At 49.1% G+C, this 17,500-nt stretch overlaps 1 protein-coding gene across 1 annotated transcript in view; it reads right to left on the bottom strand.

Annotated features, from left to right (window-relative positions):
- LOC133107869 (CUB and sushi domain-containing protein 1-like) overlaps positions 1-17,500 on the bottom strand; it is a 235,620-nt gene that overhangs the window by 71,968 nt on the left and 146,152 nt on the right. The window contains 5 exon segments of the mRNA XM_061217173.1: positions 399-725; positions 3,527-3,709; positions 7,600-7,712; positions 8,068-8,171; positions 14,772-14,893. Coding sequence (XP_061073157.1) covers positions 399-725; positions 3,527-3,709; positions 7,600-7,712; positions 8,068-8,171; positions 14,772-14,893 — 849 coding nt within the window.

The following is a 17,500-nucleotide window of genomic DNA, read 5'->3' as shown; positions in this document are numbered from 1 at the left end:
GGTGTTGGTGTGGTTATGGTAAGGGTTAGCGTTAGCGTTAATGTCAGCGTTAGGGCTAGGGTTAGTGTTAGCGTTAGCATTAGCGCTAGCGTACTCACTGGTGAAGCTGATGTTGAAGCCGCGCCCGGTGTTGGTGTGGTTATGGTAAGGGTTAGCGTTAGCGTTAATGTCAGCGTTAGGGATAGTGATAGTGTTAGCATTAGGGCTAGGGTTAGTGTTAGCGTCAGCATTAGCGCTAGCGTACTCACTGGTGAAGCTGATGTTGAAGCCGCGCCCGGTGTTGGTGTGGTTATGGTAAGGGTTAGCGTTAGCGTTAATGTCAGCGTTAGGGATAGTGATAGTGTTAGCATTAGGGCTAGGGTTAGTGTTAGCATCAGCATTAGCGCTAGCGTACTCACTGGTGAAGCTGATGTTGAAGCCGCGCCCGGTGTTGGTGTGGTCAGTCATGAACTCCAGCCGCGCGACGTGGCCGCTGGTGGTGATGGGGGCGGGAACGACGTCGCCGGAGAAGGTACCCAGGACGGGCGACTCGGCCTTGCCCCCGTCCTTGACGGACAGGTAGTCAAACTGCTTCTCGATGCTGAGGTCGCTGAAGGCCAGGTTGACGCGGCTCTCGGGCGGGGCGATGATGAGCCACACGCAGTGCATGCTGTTCCCGTAGTCCTGCGGGTAGTTGGGCGACAGCAGCACGCCCGACCGGGAGGTGAAGTTGAAGAAACAGGAAACTGTCAAGGGGACAGGAAGAGGAAGCCAAGCCGTTCATAACAGGGAGGGATACCACCACAAGCTTTTCATACAGACCACAAAACATGTGTGTGTTAAGTCTATGAAAGTCACACGGCACGTACGAGTTGATGTATTGTACTTTCTTTCCATACTCTTTCAGGGAATGCTTCTGGTGATTGGCCTATCTGTTACTAGAAGATGCTTGATGATTTAATGACATGAAACCTGAATACTCATTAAGGTAATGACATCACGTGATTTTACTATGAACACAAGCTCACTGCCAAACTATAGCACAGCACAGAGCAATTATTTTACTGCACAACCGAGAGTTGACACATTCCCAAGTGTAACTGCTTCATTTGTATGGGTGTTTGGATAAAATGTAATTATTATTAGCATAAATAATAGTAGCCCTTTTTGAAAATCAGTAAAAATTTGGCGGGGGTGATAATTCTGAATAGACACTAAAGTTTGTTGTTATTTTTTAAGGGAAGAGGTCACTCTGAGCACCCGAAACATTTTTATATCTTGCGAAAAATCTTTGGCCCTTCTGACAACCATTTTCAGCCTGTCAGCAAAAAACGCCAGACCACTTTCCCCTCATTAAAAGTAACTTTTACACCCAAGACCTGGCCTGCTCATCTGCAGTCAAGCGTTTGTTCAGAGGATAAATACTATTATTACTCATACTGGAATTTTTACATTATTCCACAAGGTCAACCAAACAGGTTGGTAAGGGAACATGTTAAACCTGCAATGCATTTAAAAATAGGCGATCTAGCGAGTGTCTTGCTCGCTGTGCTGAACAGGGCATTCTGCGTAGGCAACGTGCGCTTCTTTAAATGTTCTGCGTTGATTGGTTCGCTGACCGGGGATGACACGAACACCCCTCCCATCCAAAGCCCAGATTTCAGAGTTCAGATTTTACCGGCGTTATCTCACACTGTACAATCAATACCAAAGTTGGGTGACCTCCGGTTTGTAAGATATGGGACCTTTAAGATCAACATCTACATTTCAGCTCACTGCCACGGGCTCTTTGGCTGCTCGCGCTTTGAATTTCACAACAGAATCGCTCGGGGTGACCTCCAGCCTCCTTTTGCTAAATTGCCTTCTTTTGTAAAATTGTCAGGGGTTTTAATATAATGTATGAACCGGCGCCACCTCTCCGCCTGCGGGGAACAGATCACTGTGGATATAGCCTACAGTTATTCTTCCTGACTACAGGTGTCATGGGCTAAAGAGGCTCAAATTACCACTACTCGTCAAGTGGACGTCCAGATTTTCACATACCCTTATCGCGGGGGCTTTCCCGTATCGTTATGCCTGTTTAATATCCTGGTTTAATAGATGACATCGTTTCTCATTTTAATCAATATAACGAGAAGAAAAGCAACGGTGTTTCACACGTTTAAAACACATATCTGTCTCCGCTCCGTTATTGAGCGGCTCTCTAATGAAATCCCTTCATTAAATTTCCGTTATTTACGTTAAGCTCCGGTCCACACGGCTCGAAAAGTCAGCGAGAGCGGAGACCAGGCGCCGCGGATCATGCTGATTAAACTCGCAGGGAAGTTCTTCCAAGATTTCCGAACGACAGTAGGCCAATTTATCCCGCATAAATGCGAAAATAAACAAGACGAGAGAGAGAGTCTGGATCAGCTGCAATAGGAGAGTTTCCATGACAACGTCCATTAAAACCAAACCGACGGGGAGCGTTTCTCCGAAACGGGCTCACATAAACTGAGTGAGCTGACCGCGGCTTGCGAAGCACGGAGAACGCACTCCGTACTCAAGCTTGTATTCGTTTAGGTTTACTGCGTTTACTTTTTTATTAGCTATTTATCGATTCGTATTTGTGGATGAACACGTATTTCGCTTCACATAACCCAGTTAATTCCTATTACCTGTTCTTGTGTTTATACGCCTCCAAACAATAGGCTACCTTAAATAAAATGAGCCCAGGGGAACTATCTTTTTGGCAGTGTCGGTACAGATTCACCGGGTCGAACCGACGCAGTGATCCAAGTGTCTAAGATGCCGCTGCCTGTAGCCTATTCCAAAATTCCAAGCAGGGGAAACAGTCAAAAATCAATATGGCCGTCGAAATATGTGAAATTATGAAACTTGAAGCCTGCTTTCTATGTGAAAGTGCACAGTGTTGTGTTATTCTTTGTGTAAACAGTGTTGTTTCTGGTTTAAAATTCAAGTCATTAGACGCCCCAAGTATAGGAATAAAGGCAATCAAACAAAGAGGCTTCTGTCTCCTTCAAAATCCCACCCGCCCTCGTCCAGTCCAGAAATTCAAAAGGCAGAATAGTTTTGAACCGACTGCATGCACCGATGGGTTAAATGTCAAACCCCACCCACTGATATCCGACCCTAGCCCTCCCACATCCTGTAGTTCGTTGCAGCTGGACAAACCAAGGGTGGCGTCCCAATACTCACAAAGTGTGTCCTCCTTGACTCCACTCTTCTCCTCCCCCCATACTTCCAGATAGGAGGAGGAGATGAGTAGAGGAAAGGAGTCATGCAGTCTTACAGTATTGAGACACACCCCACCTCTCTCAAGCTGGATGAGAGATGCCACGCCCACCAACCATGGAACAGGACTCTGGGATTGGACGAGAGAGAGGCCACTCACGCTGAACACTGAACAGGACCCCGTGAATGAAGGTAAAAGATGTGCCACTCACACTAAACCACTGAACGGGACTCTGTGATTGGAGGAGAAAGGTGCCACTCACACTAAACACAGAACAGGACCCTGTGATTGGAGGAAAGATGTGCCACTCACACACACAGCTGGGCTTCTTGGCCGACCATTGGTTGTTCTTCTGACAGGTGATGTTCCTCTTCCCCACCAGCTCAAAGGCTGGCAGGCACTCAAAGTACAGCTTGTCTCCGTGCTGGAAGTTTGACCCTTCGCGCTTGCCATAGGCAGGGATCCCAGGGTCCCCACAGCTGCCCTGGTCTATTTCTGAAAAACACAGACATTAAAAATGTCAAAATTACTGGTTTCTTAGGGTACACACAGACAGGGTTGGTTTTAGTTTGGAGGTTTTTCGCTCCGTTGTCCTGCTTGCATGTGCTACTCGGATGCGTTCAGCGGTTCTGAAAATCCCAGAGTGCACTTCACTCAGCCCGTTTCCCTGATCTGATCATTTGTGTCCCTCGGTGTTTGAAATACACACATACCACCAGTGGACCTCTACATCATTCATTACAATGTGGGAATAATTCTACAGGTGGAATTTGGCATCAGATCCTGTACGCATCCACACTTAAACAACCCCCGACAGTGCGGATCTGACAGCATTAAGGAGCTGAAACGGTTTTCAAACATGTCTCCATGCTCGTGTGAGCAAGCCCTCGAGCACAGATCCTACAGAAACACAGGACACTGCTCCTCCCTGTTCTCCTCCACTCCTGCTCCTCCCTGTTCTCCTCACTCCTGTACCTCCCTATTCTCCTCACTCCTGCTCCTCCCTGTTCTCCTCACTCCTGCTCCTCCCTGTTCACCTCAGTCCTGCACCTCCCTGTTCTCCTCACTCCTGCTCCTCCCTGTTCTCCTCACTCCTGTTCTCCTCCACTCCTGCTCCTCCCTGTTCTCCTCACTCCTGTTCTCCTCCACTCCTGCTCCTCCTGCTCCTCCCTGTTCTCCTCACTCCTGCTCCTCCCTGTTCTCCTCACTCCTGTTCTCCTCCACTCCTGCTCCTCCTGCTCCTCCCTGTTCTCCTCACTCCTGGTCCTCCCTGTTCTCCTCACTCCTGTTCTCCTCCACTCCTGCTCCTCCTGCTCCTCCCTGTTCACCTCACTCCTGTCTCCCGGTGTCCCTCAGCTACATATCGATGCATCGTATAAATATGCATGAGAGGGCACAGTCGACATGGTATGTTCTAGACCCTGTGGCTCTCCAAGACCAGGAGTGAGGACCCCAGCACACCCTGCGGCTCTCCAGGACCAGGAGTGAGGACCCCAGCACACCCTGCGGCTCTCCAGGACCAGGAGTGAGGACCCCAGCACACCCTGTGGCTCTCCAGGACCCGGAGTGAGGACCCCAGCACACCCTGCGGCTCTCCAGGACCAGGAGTGAGGACCCCAGCACACCCTGCGGCTCTCCAGGACCCGGAGTGAGGACCCCAGCACACCCTGCGGCTCTCCAGGACCAGAAGTGAGGACCCCAGCACACCCTGCAGCTCTCCAGGACCAGGAGAGAGGACCCCAGCACACCCTGCGGCTCTCCAGGACCAGGAGTGAGGACCCCAACACACCCTGCGGCTCTCCAGGACCAGGAGTGAGGACCCCAGCACACCCTGCGGCTCTCCAGGACCAGGAGTGAGGACCCCAACACACTCTGCGGCTCTCCAGGACCAGGAGTGAGGACCCCAACACACCCTGCGGCTCTCCAGGACCAGGAGTGAGGACCACTGATCTTTCGGGGACGTTCAAATATTCACTCTGCTCTGATCTCAGCATCACCCAGAAACCCCTGTTACTGCCTAAGAACCTTCTGGAAACTCCTGTAGTTAGGGAGCAGGATGGATGGATGGATGGATGGATGAAAGGGTAGAAGGAAAGGAATGCGGGAGCTGAGTATCTGCGGGTGTATTACCTCTACACGTTTGAGCGATTCTACACGCTTCAGCCGGCTAAGCTAGTGTTATTAAACCAAGCGAGACTAAACTATCTAAATCTCACATAATTACCACCTGCCTGTTTGGCTTCATCCTCTGATAAGTAAACATTCAACACTAAAAATGCCTCATAGTGGAGAGAGCAAACAGGTGTATGTGTATGCCTGGGGTAGTATCGAAGCCCCTTTAGACCAGAGTCTCACAGCCAAGGCCAGTTCAGTGTTAGGCGATGGATGATCGTTCACACGGGCGATGATCACATCAGATGATCAGTCAGGACTGTTAGTTCATGCTGAGCGGCGGACGATTTGATGCTGCCGCGATCATCGCTGTGCCATCGCTGAGACCCCGTCGCCGGGACACCCGCCCTCACAACATTATTACAGAACGTTCTGATCTGTAATTACCTTCAGCGAAACAACTGGCTTTCACGTCTTCAGGTTGCGATGACTTCACTGCGGACGGCGATGTGTTCTTATCGTGTTTGTGTTTACACTTTTATGAGCGACGGCATTCAATATCAGAGTCGGGCGATAATGGGATACCCATCGGCCGACCATACATCACCTGACTATAAACTGGCCTTTAGAAACAAACACAAGTGTTATTGCGCTATATTTTTACGGTAAACATTACACCATAATCTACCCGCTTACAAATACAAGTGTTATAGTTTTACAGGAAACATTAGACCATAATCTTCCGCTTATAAATACAAGTGTTACTTTTTTACAGGAAACATTACACCATAATCTTCCACTTAAAAACACAAGTGTCACATTTACTCCCACAAAAAAAGCAGTTTGGCAGGACTGCTCGCTAAGCTAGCCAGGCGGGGTTTGTGAGAGGACAGTCAGCTGGCAGTCAATATAAAATACCACCACAAACACACCCAGCCCCATCAGATCTGTCATCAGGATCAGGTAATGCACCATAAAATGAGAGAGAGAGGGAGGCAGTGAGAGAGAGAGAGAGGGAGAGGGTGAAAGAGAAACAAAGAGAGAGAGGGAGGGAGAGAGAGAGGGAGAGAGGGATAAAAATAAATCATGAGAGAAGGAGAGAGAAGGAGGTAGAGACAGGGAGAGAGGGAGAGAAAGAGAGAAACCGAGAGAGAGAGGTAGGGAAAGATGGAGAGACTTCTTGCGGCTACGCTTTAGCAATATCCATGTTATTATTTTAATGCCAATGGAGCACACCGAATTGAAAACACGGGGGGGGTGGGGGGGTTTCACAACATTAGCAGCAGCTTAATGACTGCATATATGAGCCCAATGAATAACCCCTCTGCTGTGAACGAGCAACCGGGCATCTGCTCAGCGCACAGGCCTCAGAGCAGCAGAAACAGCAGTCATTACGCGGGGTGAAGCTGCCAGTTAGCCCGGCAAAAATGTGCAGTTAGCCCTGCAGAAATGTGCAGTTAGCCCTGCAAAACTGTGCAGTTAGCCCTGTTGAAATGGACAGATAGTCCTGCAAAACTGTGCAGTTAGCCCTGTTGAAATGGACAGATAGTCCTGCAAAACTGTGCAGTTAGCCCTGCAGAAATGTGCAGTTAGCCCTGCAGAAATGTGCAGTTAGCCCTGCAGAAATGTGCAGTTAGCCCTGCAGAAATGTGCAGTTAGCCCTGCAGAAATGTGCAGTTAGCCTTGTTAGCCCTGTTAACAACCCCTGCCTGTTAGAATGTGATTTCAGAACTACAGTGAGGGGACGTTAAAAGAATCCGCAGTAATCTCGGCGGACGAAACAAACACACACACGTGAGCTACGCAAACATGTCTCTGACGTCTCTGAAACAGCACGGTGTGGGGTGTGTTCGTTCATGAACGGAATGAAACCGCACAAAACTGTCCGTACGAGAGCGGTAATATCCCAGGCCTTTGAGGATAACTGTGATAACTACACTGTGACAACTGCCCTGTGATAACTGCCCTGTGATAGCAGCTCTGTGATAACTGCCCTGTGATAACTGCCCTGTGATAACTGCCCTGTGATAGCAGCTCTGTGATATCTGCACTGTGATACAAACACCACATTATGAATTGGTTCAGCTGAACGGCTTTGCCCGAAGGCACGTGTCATACCTGAGACTCAAACCAGCAACCTTTCAGTGACTCTGCTTCTGCGTTTCACCAGCATCCGGACACACAGACGAGGACTCAATACAAACGGATGAGGGTTTGCCCCTCCCTGCTGTGGGTATGGTCCGTGGCTGACCAGTGTTCGTTTTTAAACGTACCTTCATACGACAGCTTGAACCCCAGCGATCCGCTGGTGTCGTCCGTCTTGAAGTTGAGCCACATCTGGTGTCCCGTGCTGACCACCAGGTCCGGAGTACTGGTGCCAGACAGCCTGCCGCAGAACCCACCCAAACCCAGGACAACGTCAAACAAAAAGGAGACCCAAGAGCCAAATCCAGGAGAGGCTTGGCTCAGGACACAATCAGCATTCACAAAGGGATACAAAGCCATTCTCCCCACAAATGCAGCTGTAAGAGATGCATTGTGGGAAAACTGAACAAATAACTTTAATTGTGAAAGACTCGAGACAATTGCCTTACCTCACTGAGACCAAAAGGACATGATCCTGTCATGATCGAGTAACTGAGAGAGAGAGAAAGAGAGAGATAGAGCCAGCGAGAGAAAGAGACAGAAGGAAAGAGAGAGAGAGAGAAGGAAAGAGAGAGAGTCCAAACAGAAATACTCACACATGAAAGACAGTTTTCTGATCTCCGGCTGTGCCTCCGTCTCCCACGGTGAGAGTGTCGTAGCCGCGCTCCAACTCAAACTCCTCAAACGTCAGCTTAACCACCTGTGGAGAGACCAGCAGAGAGACCAGCAGTGTCTCAGACACCAGGGTGACTGCAGAGAGACCAGCAGTGTCTCAGACACCAGGGTGACTGGAGAGAGACCAGCAGAGAGACCAGCAGTGCCTCAGACACCAGGGTGACTGGAGAGAGACCAGCAGAGAGACCAGCAGTGCCTCAGACACCAGGGTGACTGGAGAGAGACCAGCAGAGAGACCAGCAGTACCTCAGACACCAGGGTGACTGCAGAGAGACCAGCAGAGAGACCAGCAGTGCCTCAGACACCAGGGTGACTGCAGAGAGACCAGCAGTGCCTCAGACACCAGGGTGACTGCAGAGAGACCAGCAGAGAGACCAGCAGTGTCTCAGACACCAGGGTGACTGGAGAGAGACCAGCAGTGTCTCAGACACCAGGGTGATTGGAGAGAGACCAGCAGAGAGACCAGCAGTGCCCCAGACACCAGGGTGACTGGAGAGAGACCAGCAGAGAGACCCGCAGTGTCTCAGACACCAGGGTGACTGGAGAGAGACCAGCAGAGAGACCAGCAGTGTCTCAGACACCAGGGTGACTGCAGAGAGACCAGCAGTGTCTCAGACACCAGGGTGACTGCAGAGAGACCAGCAGAGAGACCAGCAGTGCCTCAGACACCAGGGTGACTGGAGAGAGACCAGCAGAGAGACCAGCGGTGTCTCAAACACCAGGGTGACTGCAGAGAGACCAGCAGAGAGACCAGCGGTGTCTCAAACACCAGGGTGACTGCAGAGAGACCAGCAGTGTCTCAAACACCAGGGTGACTGGAGAGAGACCAGTAGAGAGACCAGCAGTGCCTCAGACACCAGGGTGACTGGAGAGAGACCAGCAGAGAGACCAGCAGTGTCTCAGACACCAGGGTGACTGGAGAGAGACCAGCAGAGAGACCAGCAGTGCCTCAGACACCAGGGTGACTGGAGAGAGACCAGCAGAGAGACCAGCAGTGTCTCAGACACCAGGGTGACTGGAGAGAGACCAGCAGAGAGACCAGCAGTGTCTCAGACACCAGGGCGACTGGAGAGAGACCAGCAGAGAGACCAGCAGTGTCTCAGACACCAGGGTGACTGCAGAGAGACCAGCAGAGAGACCCGCAGTGCCTCAGACACCAGGGTGACTGCAGAGAGACCAGCAGTGTCTCAGACAACAGGGTGACTGGAGAGAGACCAGCAGTGTCTCAGACACCAGGGTGACTGGAGAGAGACCAGCAGTGTCTCAGACACCAGGGTGACTGGAGAGAGACCAGCAGAGAGACCAGCAGTGTCTCAGACACCAGGGTGACTGCAGAGAGACCAGCAGAGAGACCAGCAGTGTCTCAGACACCAGGGTGACTGGAGAGAGACCAGCAGAGAGACTCGCAGTGTCTCAGACACCAGGGTGACTGGAGAGAGACCAGCAGAGAGACCAGCAGTGTCTCAGACACCAGGGTGACTGCAGAGAGACCAGCAGAGAGACCCGCAGTGCCTCAGACACCAGGGTGACTGCAGAGAGACCAGCAGAGAGACCCGCAGTGTCTCAGACACCAGGGTGACTGGAGAGAGACCAGCAGAGAGACCAGTGGTGTCTCAAACACCAGGGTGACTGCAGAGAGACCAGCAGTGTCTCAAACACCAGGGTGACTGCAGAGAGACCAGCAGAGAGACCAGCAGTGTCTCAGACACCAGGGTGACTGCAGAGAGACCAGCAGATAGACCAGAAATGCCTCAGACACCAGGGTGACTGGAGGGAGACCAGCAGAGAGACCCGCAGTGCCTCAGACACCAGGGTGACTGGAGAGAGACCAGCAGAGAGACCAGCATTGCGGATGTAATAGGGCCGAGATTAGCTCAGGAGGTAAATGCAGTCTTCTGGTAGTCAGATGGTTTCCCTTCCCTGGGTGTGTAGAAGTGTCCCTGAGCAAGATGCCTAACCCCCAAATGCTCCTGACGAGATGGTTGGTTTCTTTTGAATGGCAGCCTATCACTGTTGATGTGTGTGTGTGTGTGTGTGTGTGTGTGGGTGAATGAGAGGCATCAATTTACTAAGCAGTCAATTCACCGAGTGAAAGAATCACTGTTAGGATAGCAGGAGTGTGAACGCATCAGAATCTCAACCCCCCGAGACGGACTCCTGTACAGCATTAATCAGCAGCCCTAACGATGTTTAATTAATGATGTTCCCTCAGACAGGCCGTGTATGGCGGCCCTACGTATCAAACACCACCATATGCTCATATCTCAGCCCCACATGAATAATGCATCCAGAACCAGCCGTCAGGAGCTTCGGTGGCAGGGATACAAATCACAAGAGAACATGCAAAGACACGGGGAGAACATGCAGACTCCACACAGACACGGAGAAAACATGCACACTCCACACAGACACGGGGAGAACATGCAAACTCCACACAGACACGGGGAGAACATGCACACTCCACACAGACACGGGGAGAACATGCAAACTCCACACAGACACGGGGAGAACATGCAAACTCCACACAGACACGGGGAGAACATGCACACTCCACACAGACACGGGGAGAACATGCAGACTCCACACAGACACGGGGAGAACATGCACACTCCACACAGACACAGGGAGAACATGCAAACTCCACACAGACACGGGGAGAACATGCACACTCCACACAGACACGGGGAGAACATGCAGACTCCACACAGACACGGGGAGAACATGCAGACTCCACACAGACACGGGGAGAACATGCAGACTCCATGCAGACACAGGGAGAACTCTACACAGCAGGGATTTTGACCCTGCTGAGTTCAGGATTCACACGCAGGGCCTTCCCGCTGTGAGGCGACAGTCCTGCCCGCCCCAATGCTGGGCCACTCTCTTTCATTTTTAGTCTTTACTGTTTTTAAAAACATGAGAAACATGTGTGAGCCTCTGTGACCTCTGGCCCAGACAGCTGAAGGACAGACATGAGAGATAAATATAATAACATAAATATGAAAGGGAGAATATTCAGCCCTGTCCTACTCTGCTCCGCCGGGAGGAAACAAAAAAAAAAACTCATCACATTCCTCTTGCCCCCAAAACATTTCTTACTACATAAATAAGTCATATAAACAGTAAACATTTTACTTTAGTGAAACTGAAAATAACTACGTCGACAAAAAATAAGGACCAAGAGGAATAAGTTAAGCAATACTATCGGAGTTCAATTTGAAATTGGTTTCCAGATTCTTGCGCGCTCCTATTGTTTATATAAATGCAAATGGATGCGTCTCCCGCGGTAAACGATCTGTGCAATGAAATCATTTGGGGGGTGCCGGAGGGGGGGGGGGGGGTTGGTTGGTAGGATTACGTCTGGAATCACAATGTCAGTCGGGATAGTTTTATTCCTAGCATCAGGTCCCAGCGCATACTGCTGCTGGTTCGAGGTCATGTGATCTTATTCAGGCGATGATGTCACAGGTACCGTCAATCTGATGTTTTCAATGATAATAGAGTATTGGATATACTGTCTGCAGCTCCACGTTGGGCGCTAAATTCTACCAAGTAATAATAATAATAATAAACTATAACCAACGATATCAAAGGGCGCGCAGTTCCTAAGGCAACATAATACTATTTGACTCTAATAGGACTACCGTGTCATTTATTTAAAAAACCCAGCTGTGTGTTGTCTGTCTGAAGGCGATATTCATTTTATATCAGCTTTGCCACCGCGTCAGCCGCTTAACTGTCACATTATACATGTCGCCTACTTTCACATCAAAATAAAGCCTTTATCAAAGCAAAGCCTGATATCTATTAATCATGCGAAGAGATGCCAGAGGAAACCAACGCTTGGATTCCTAACTCCTGATGCGCTTTTCGGAGTGAGGAACGTGGTTACCGTTACTCGGGCCGTTTTTGCCGTCTTTCGAGAGAAAAAAAAACCCGACGCGCTTTACGCAGCGAGTTTCAGTTTCAAAATCACACAACCCAGAGCTGCTCCAAGGCGATCCCGGGCGGTACTTCCATAATTAAAACGCGTCCGATGGACCAGTAGATTAATCAGCTAATGGCGAAAACATGTTTTCACAAAGAGCCTGGATCCAGTCCACGACTGAAGAATGCGAAGCTAGCTCTGGCACGAGTCAGGGATTGCGCTCTCTCTCACAATCTATCATATTCTCTCTCTCTTTCCCCGTCTCTCTCTGCCATACTGAGCACAATCACCCATAAATTAGCACAACTGCTAGCAGATTAGTTAGCAATTGTGGTAAAAGCCGAGCTCGACATGCCCTACGGCCCACAGGCAAAAGACTCACTGTACCGCTAACAGTACTGCTAACGCCTAATATAATGCACAGCGAAAAAGTCAAACCTCATTAATCTAAATGCCACTAATCTAAAGGCCAACAGCCCCTAAAGCAACATCGCCCATTAAAACCAGTATGCGCAGAGTTTTACGGTTCACTCTAAACAAGAATATCCGATGTACATTAAATTCTACTTGTTCTTCAATTACTTACAAAACGTAGCCCACTTCTTTGTAATCACAGTTACGCTGTTTTCCAATCACCAACAATACTCCCAAAAATAACACCTAAAATAGCATCATTGAACTCATTTGTCCAATTAAATTCAAGGACACAACACGCAGCGATTAGACTCGATCTGGAGCGGAATTATTTTACTGAAGAAAACAAGGCCAGATTGAAGAGGTGAAAGAAAGTAATCAAGCAAATAAATACGAGCATGTCAGATGTAAATCAATTCAATTTATGCGATCGGCTTGTTGGAATAAACAAGCATCGCGTTGGAAAGGCAGGGAACAAAAACAGCACCACAAGCAAATTGTCCCGCACGTCATCCATGGGTACTAATGGAAAAACACAAACACACACGGTAATAATGGTAATAATGGACCGTTAATTTGAGTTCATTTGAGTCCATTTCAGCTTTGAGCTCGCCGGAAAGAGGTTGCGAGCAGCACACGGGGCGGGGAGCGTGTCTGACGGAGCAGGGAGTGGGGAATGAGTGGGGTCATTTCAGTTCTTCAGTCCCCTGCTGTGAAATCCAGGTATATCATCTTGACCAGCTTGAAAATGAGCTGGCCAAACTATGTCAAGCTGGGAGCTGGTCTGAACTGGTCAACTCGCTGAACCATGTTGACCTGGGTGCTGGTGTGAACTGGCTGTTTCAAAACCTAGCTTGAGCTGTCCTTCAGCAGGGCCCTGAGCTTTGCGTGAGGAAATTATAACCTGACATGCGTTCAAGACAGCAAACATTCGCATCAAATTGTGTTTGCAGCAAACAGATAACGTTAGTGCTGAACGATTTTAAATGAACATTCAAATTAGTTTGCCACCGACGCCTTTTTAATACACATGGACGTGACTTTGGTCTAACAGTGCTAGCTGTAGGAAGGAACACATATAATAATAATACTACTTAAATCAATGTAATAACAGCCAAATGATAGTCAACTTGTTCTCCCGGCGTCATTCTCCACCAGGAGCCACTAACGTTACTGACGGCACGAGCGTTACCTTTTCAAACGGCTAGCTAACGTTAGCTGTCCTTCGTGGCGAACCAGAAAAAAAGTTTGAATTTGTTCGCGATTGTTAGCTATCATTAGCTGACGTTCGTGGCGAACCAGAAAAAAAGTTTGAATTTGTTGGCGATTGTTAGCTATCATTAGCTGACGTTCGTGGCGAAACAGAAAAAAAGTTTGACTTTGTTGGCGATTGTTAGCTATCGTTAGCTGTCTTGAACACAAGTCATCCCACTACCCACGTCCCTTTCTTTCGCCTTTTAAATTCACATTCCAACGACTCCCCTTCTCTCATTCTCTACCTCTCCCCCTTTCTCACACACACAGTACTGCTTTCTCTCCCTGTCTCCTTTCTATCTCTATTTCCCCCTTCTCTATATAAATATGTTCTCTCCCTCCTCCGTACCCTTCTATCTGTCTCTTTCCCTCCATATCTCTCATTCCCTCTCCCCATCCCCCCACACTCTCTCCTCCACACAGGTGACAGTTAGTGGAAGAATCCCTTCATGCAGGAAACTGTAAGGCACACACTTCATGTCTGAGAATAAACCTCAGTCAGCCCATCTCCCCCGCCTGCTTAAAGAAAGCGCAGGTTTCACACTGCCTTTTACAGACCTGTGATATAATTACAGAAGCATCATAAGAACATGGGGGACTCTGACAGAAAGCAGTCTCTGGGAATCGTGCAGCAGTTTCATTAGAGGAGAGGTTCCAGTGGGTCATTTTATAAGAGGACTCACATTTATTTAAACTAGAATATAAAGAGTTTTATAAGATGAGGGCTCTGGGCTTTGGAAAAATAATCTGTGATCCATAGATCATGTGCTTCTTTTAACAATTTCTCCCAATTCTGTGACTACTTATCACACTACAGGTCACACGTTACCACAGGAGAGTCGGTGAGTATTCTCCACCATACAGGCCACACACAGTACTACAGGAGGGTCGGTGAGTATTCTCCACCATACAGGCCACACACAGTACTACAGGAGGGTCGGTGAGTATTCTCCACCATACAGGCCACACACAGTACTACAGGAGGGTCGGTGAGTATTCTCCATACAGGCCACAGAGGTATGGGTTTACCTTGAAAGGGTCGGTCGCGGTGATGACCCAGGAGCAGTTGGCGTTGTTGTCGTACTGGACAGGGAAATTAGGAGATGTGAGAACCCCCCGAGGGCCCTGTAGCTGGCCCCCGCACATGGGAGCTGTGAGAGAGAGAGAGAGAGAGAGAGAGAGGGAGGGAGGGAGGGAGGGAGAGGGAGGGAGAGGGAGGGAGAGGGAGGGAGGGAGGGAGAGGGAGGGAGGGAGGGAGGGAGGGAGAGGGAGGGAGGGAGGGAGAGGGAGGGAGAGAGGGAGAGGGAGGGAGAGGGAGGGAGAGAGGGAGGGAGAGGGAGGGAGACGGAGGGGGAGAGAGAAGGAGGGGGAGGGATAGAGAGAGGGGGGGAGAGAGGGAGGGAGGGAGAAGGAGGGGGATGGATAGAGAGAGGGGGGAGGGATAGAGAGAGAGGGAGGGATAGAGAGAGAAGTCAAGTTACTTTTATTCATAAAGCATGTAAATGAGACTCTAAAGTGCTGCTTACACAGGAGTGAGAGGAGAAACAACAACAAAGAGTTCTGTGGAATTAAAAACAAGAGAAAAGAAGTGGAGCTTATATTCATTAGAGACCTAATGAAGAGATGCAGTGAGAGAGAGAGAGAGAGAGTGAGAGAGAGTGAGTGAGTGAGAAAGGCAGAGAGAGAGAGGTGAGAGAAAGAGACAGAGAGAGAGAGAGAGAGACAAAGAGAAAGACAGTGAAAGAGGAGAAAGGCAGCTTTAGGAACAAACAGAATGTCATGAATCAGAAAACCACGAAGCTTGTCACCAGAAATGAGTTCTGACACAAAACCCATGGTGCTCTTCACCGAACGCTAGCGTTGAAGCAACACATCACACGACACAAAACCCACAGCGCTGTCCGCTGAACACTCGTAATGAAACAGCGTCACGCAAAATGCACAGAGCTGCCCACCCAGCACAGTGCTGAAGCTGCCCGTCCAACGCAAGCTGAAACAAAACAAACCCCGTGGAGCTATCTATCAGGAGCAGGGCTTCAATAACGGCACACAAAGCCACTGGAGCCGTCCACTGGGACCTGGAGCTGAAACCACACAATACAAAAACCCATGGAACTGTCTGTCAAGATCTAGTGCTGAACACAGCGCATGACATAAAGCCGTGCTGTTGTCGACCAAAAGCAGGAGCTGGAAACACACAACTCAAACCCCGGCGGAGCTTTCATTGAGAGCCGGCGCTGAAACATCACATAGCGCAAGGCCCATGGAGCTGCCCGCGGTAAATAAGTGCTGTACCTTTCAACAATAAAAGCACCATAGAGAGGGTAAAGACCGAAGAGAGGGTACACACCATAGAGCTTATAAACACCATAGAGCTGTTAACACCATAGAGTGGGTAAACACCGTAGAGCTGGTAACATCATACAGTGGGTAAACACCATAGAGTGGGTAAACACCATAGAGTGGGTAACACAATAGAGCGTATAAACACCGTAGAGCTGGTAACACCATAGAGCTTATAAACACCATAGAGCTGGTAAACACCATAGAGCTGGTAAACACTACAGAGCGGGTGACAGCATAGAGCTGGTAACACCATAGAATGGGTAAACACCATAAAGCTGGTACACCATAGAATGGGTAAACACCATAGAGCTGGTAACACCAAAGAGCTTATAAACATCATAGAGCTGGTAACACCATAGAGCTTATAAACACCATAGAGCTGGGAAACACCATAGAGTGGGTAAACACCATAGAGCTGGTAAACACCACAGAGCAGGTAACATCACGGCCCTCTTCCTGTGGAGACTGAAGACTTCAGACTGTTCCGTTCCCCCTCCCACCGCATTCTGGAGCACTCTGCATTTCTCACTCAGTGGGGTTATGGGGTTTTTTGTATGTTCCATTGCTTATAGCCTGTTCTGAATGCAGGGTGCACCTGTATACTTAGCATCACTCGTGGGTAGCAGGCTTAGATACTACCTTGATGTTGCATTTATCCTCATAAATCTGGGAATATGGTTCATATTAATCAGGTTTATATTAATTCAGGTTACAGTGTTTTTATGGTTTTAGGTCATAAGTGCATGGTGTTATGTTCCATTGCTTGGGCCTTGTTATGAATGCAAAGTGTATATATTTTGTGTTTTTCTTGGGTAGCATAGTTAACTAGGACTTTGATGTTGAGTTGTCCTTGTTGTTCTGGGACTGTGGTTCACAGTAATTAGGTGAATGTGCTCACCTTTCTCCCACAATGTAAGCTGAACTAAGTGTGCGTGGCTGCTAGACGAATGTAATGTAACAATATCTATGGTGCTTGGCACATACAGAACCATAGATATCCTGCACAGGAATTCATATTCAGCACATCTAGGTCACAGCATGGAATCTGACAGCTGTGACCTCCCAACGGCAGGTGTGTGGGCGTGCGAGTCCCTCCTCTCTCTCTCAGGCAGCGTACGCAGTGCAGTGCATATTCTATCAGTGAGGCGTGGGTGAATTGATTTTCAGAGCTCCAAATAAAGCAGGGAACCTTCGGTGAATTCTTTTTTCTTTGAAAAGTAAAGTGTCAGTCAATATTATTCAAATGATAGTGTGCAGAGAACACAGACGGAGACCAAAGGGAAATTAGTGAGACAGGAGCTTGCGTTCTGACCCATCTACCCAGACAAATGTGCTCGGTGAACTCTCAAAGACATGTTCTCCTCACTGAACTCCCCAAAACCCCGCAGTCCTCCTGGATCCTCTCGGAGCCC

The sequence above is a fragment of the Conger conger genome, chromosome 1 (assembly GCF_963514075.1).
Source record: "Conger conger chromosome 1, fConCon1.1, whole genome shotgun sequence".
Lineage (NCBI taxonomy): Eukaryota > Metazoa > Chordata > Actinopteri > Anguilliformes > Congridae > Conger > Conger conger.
Note: the sequence above shows the minus strand (reverse complement) of the source record. Positions and strands in the feature narration are given on the sequence as shown.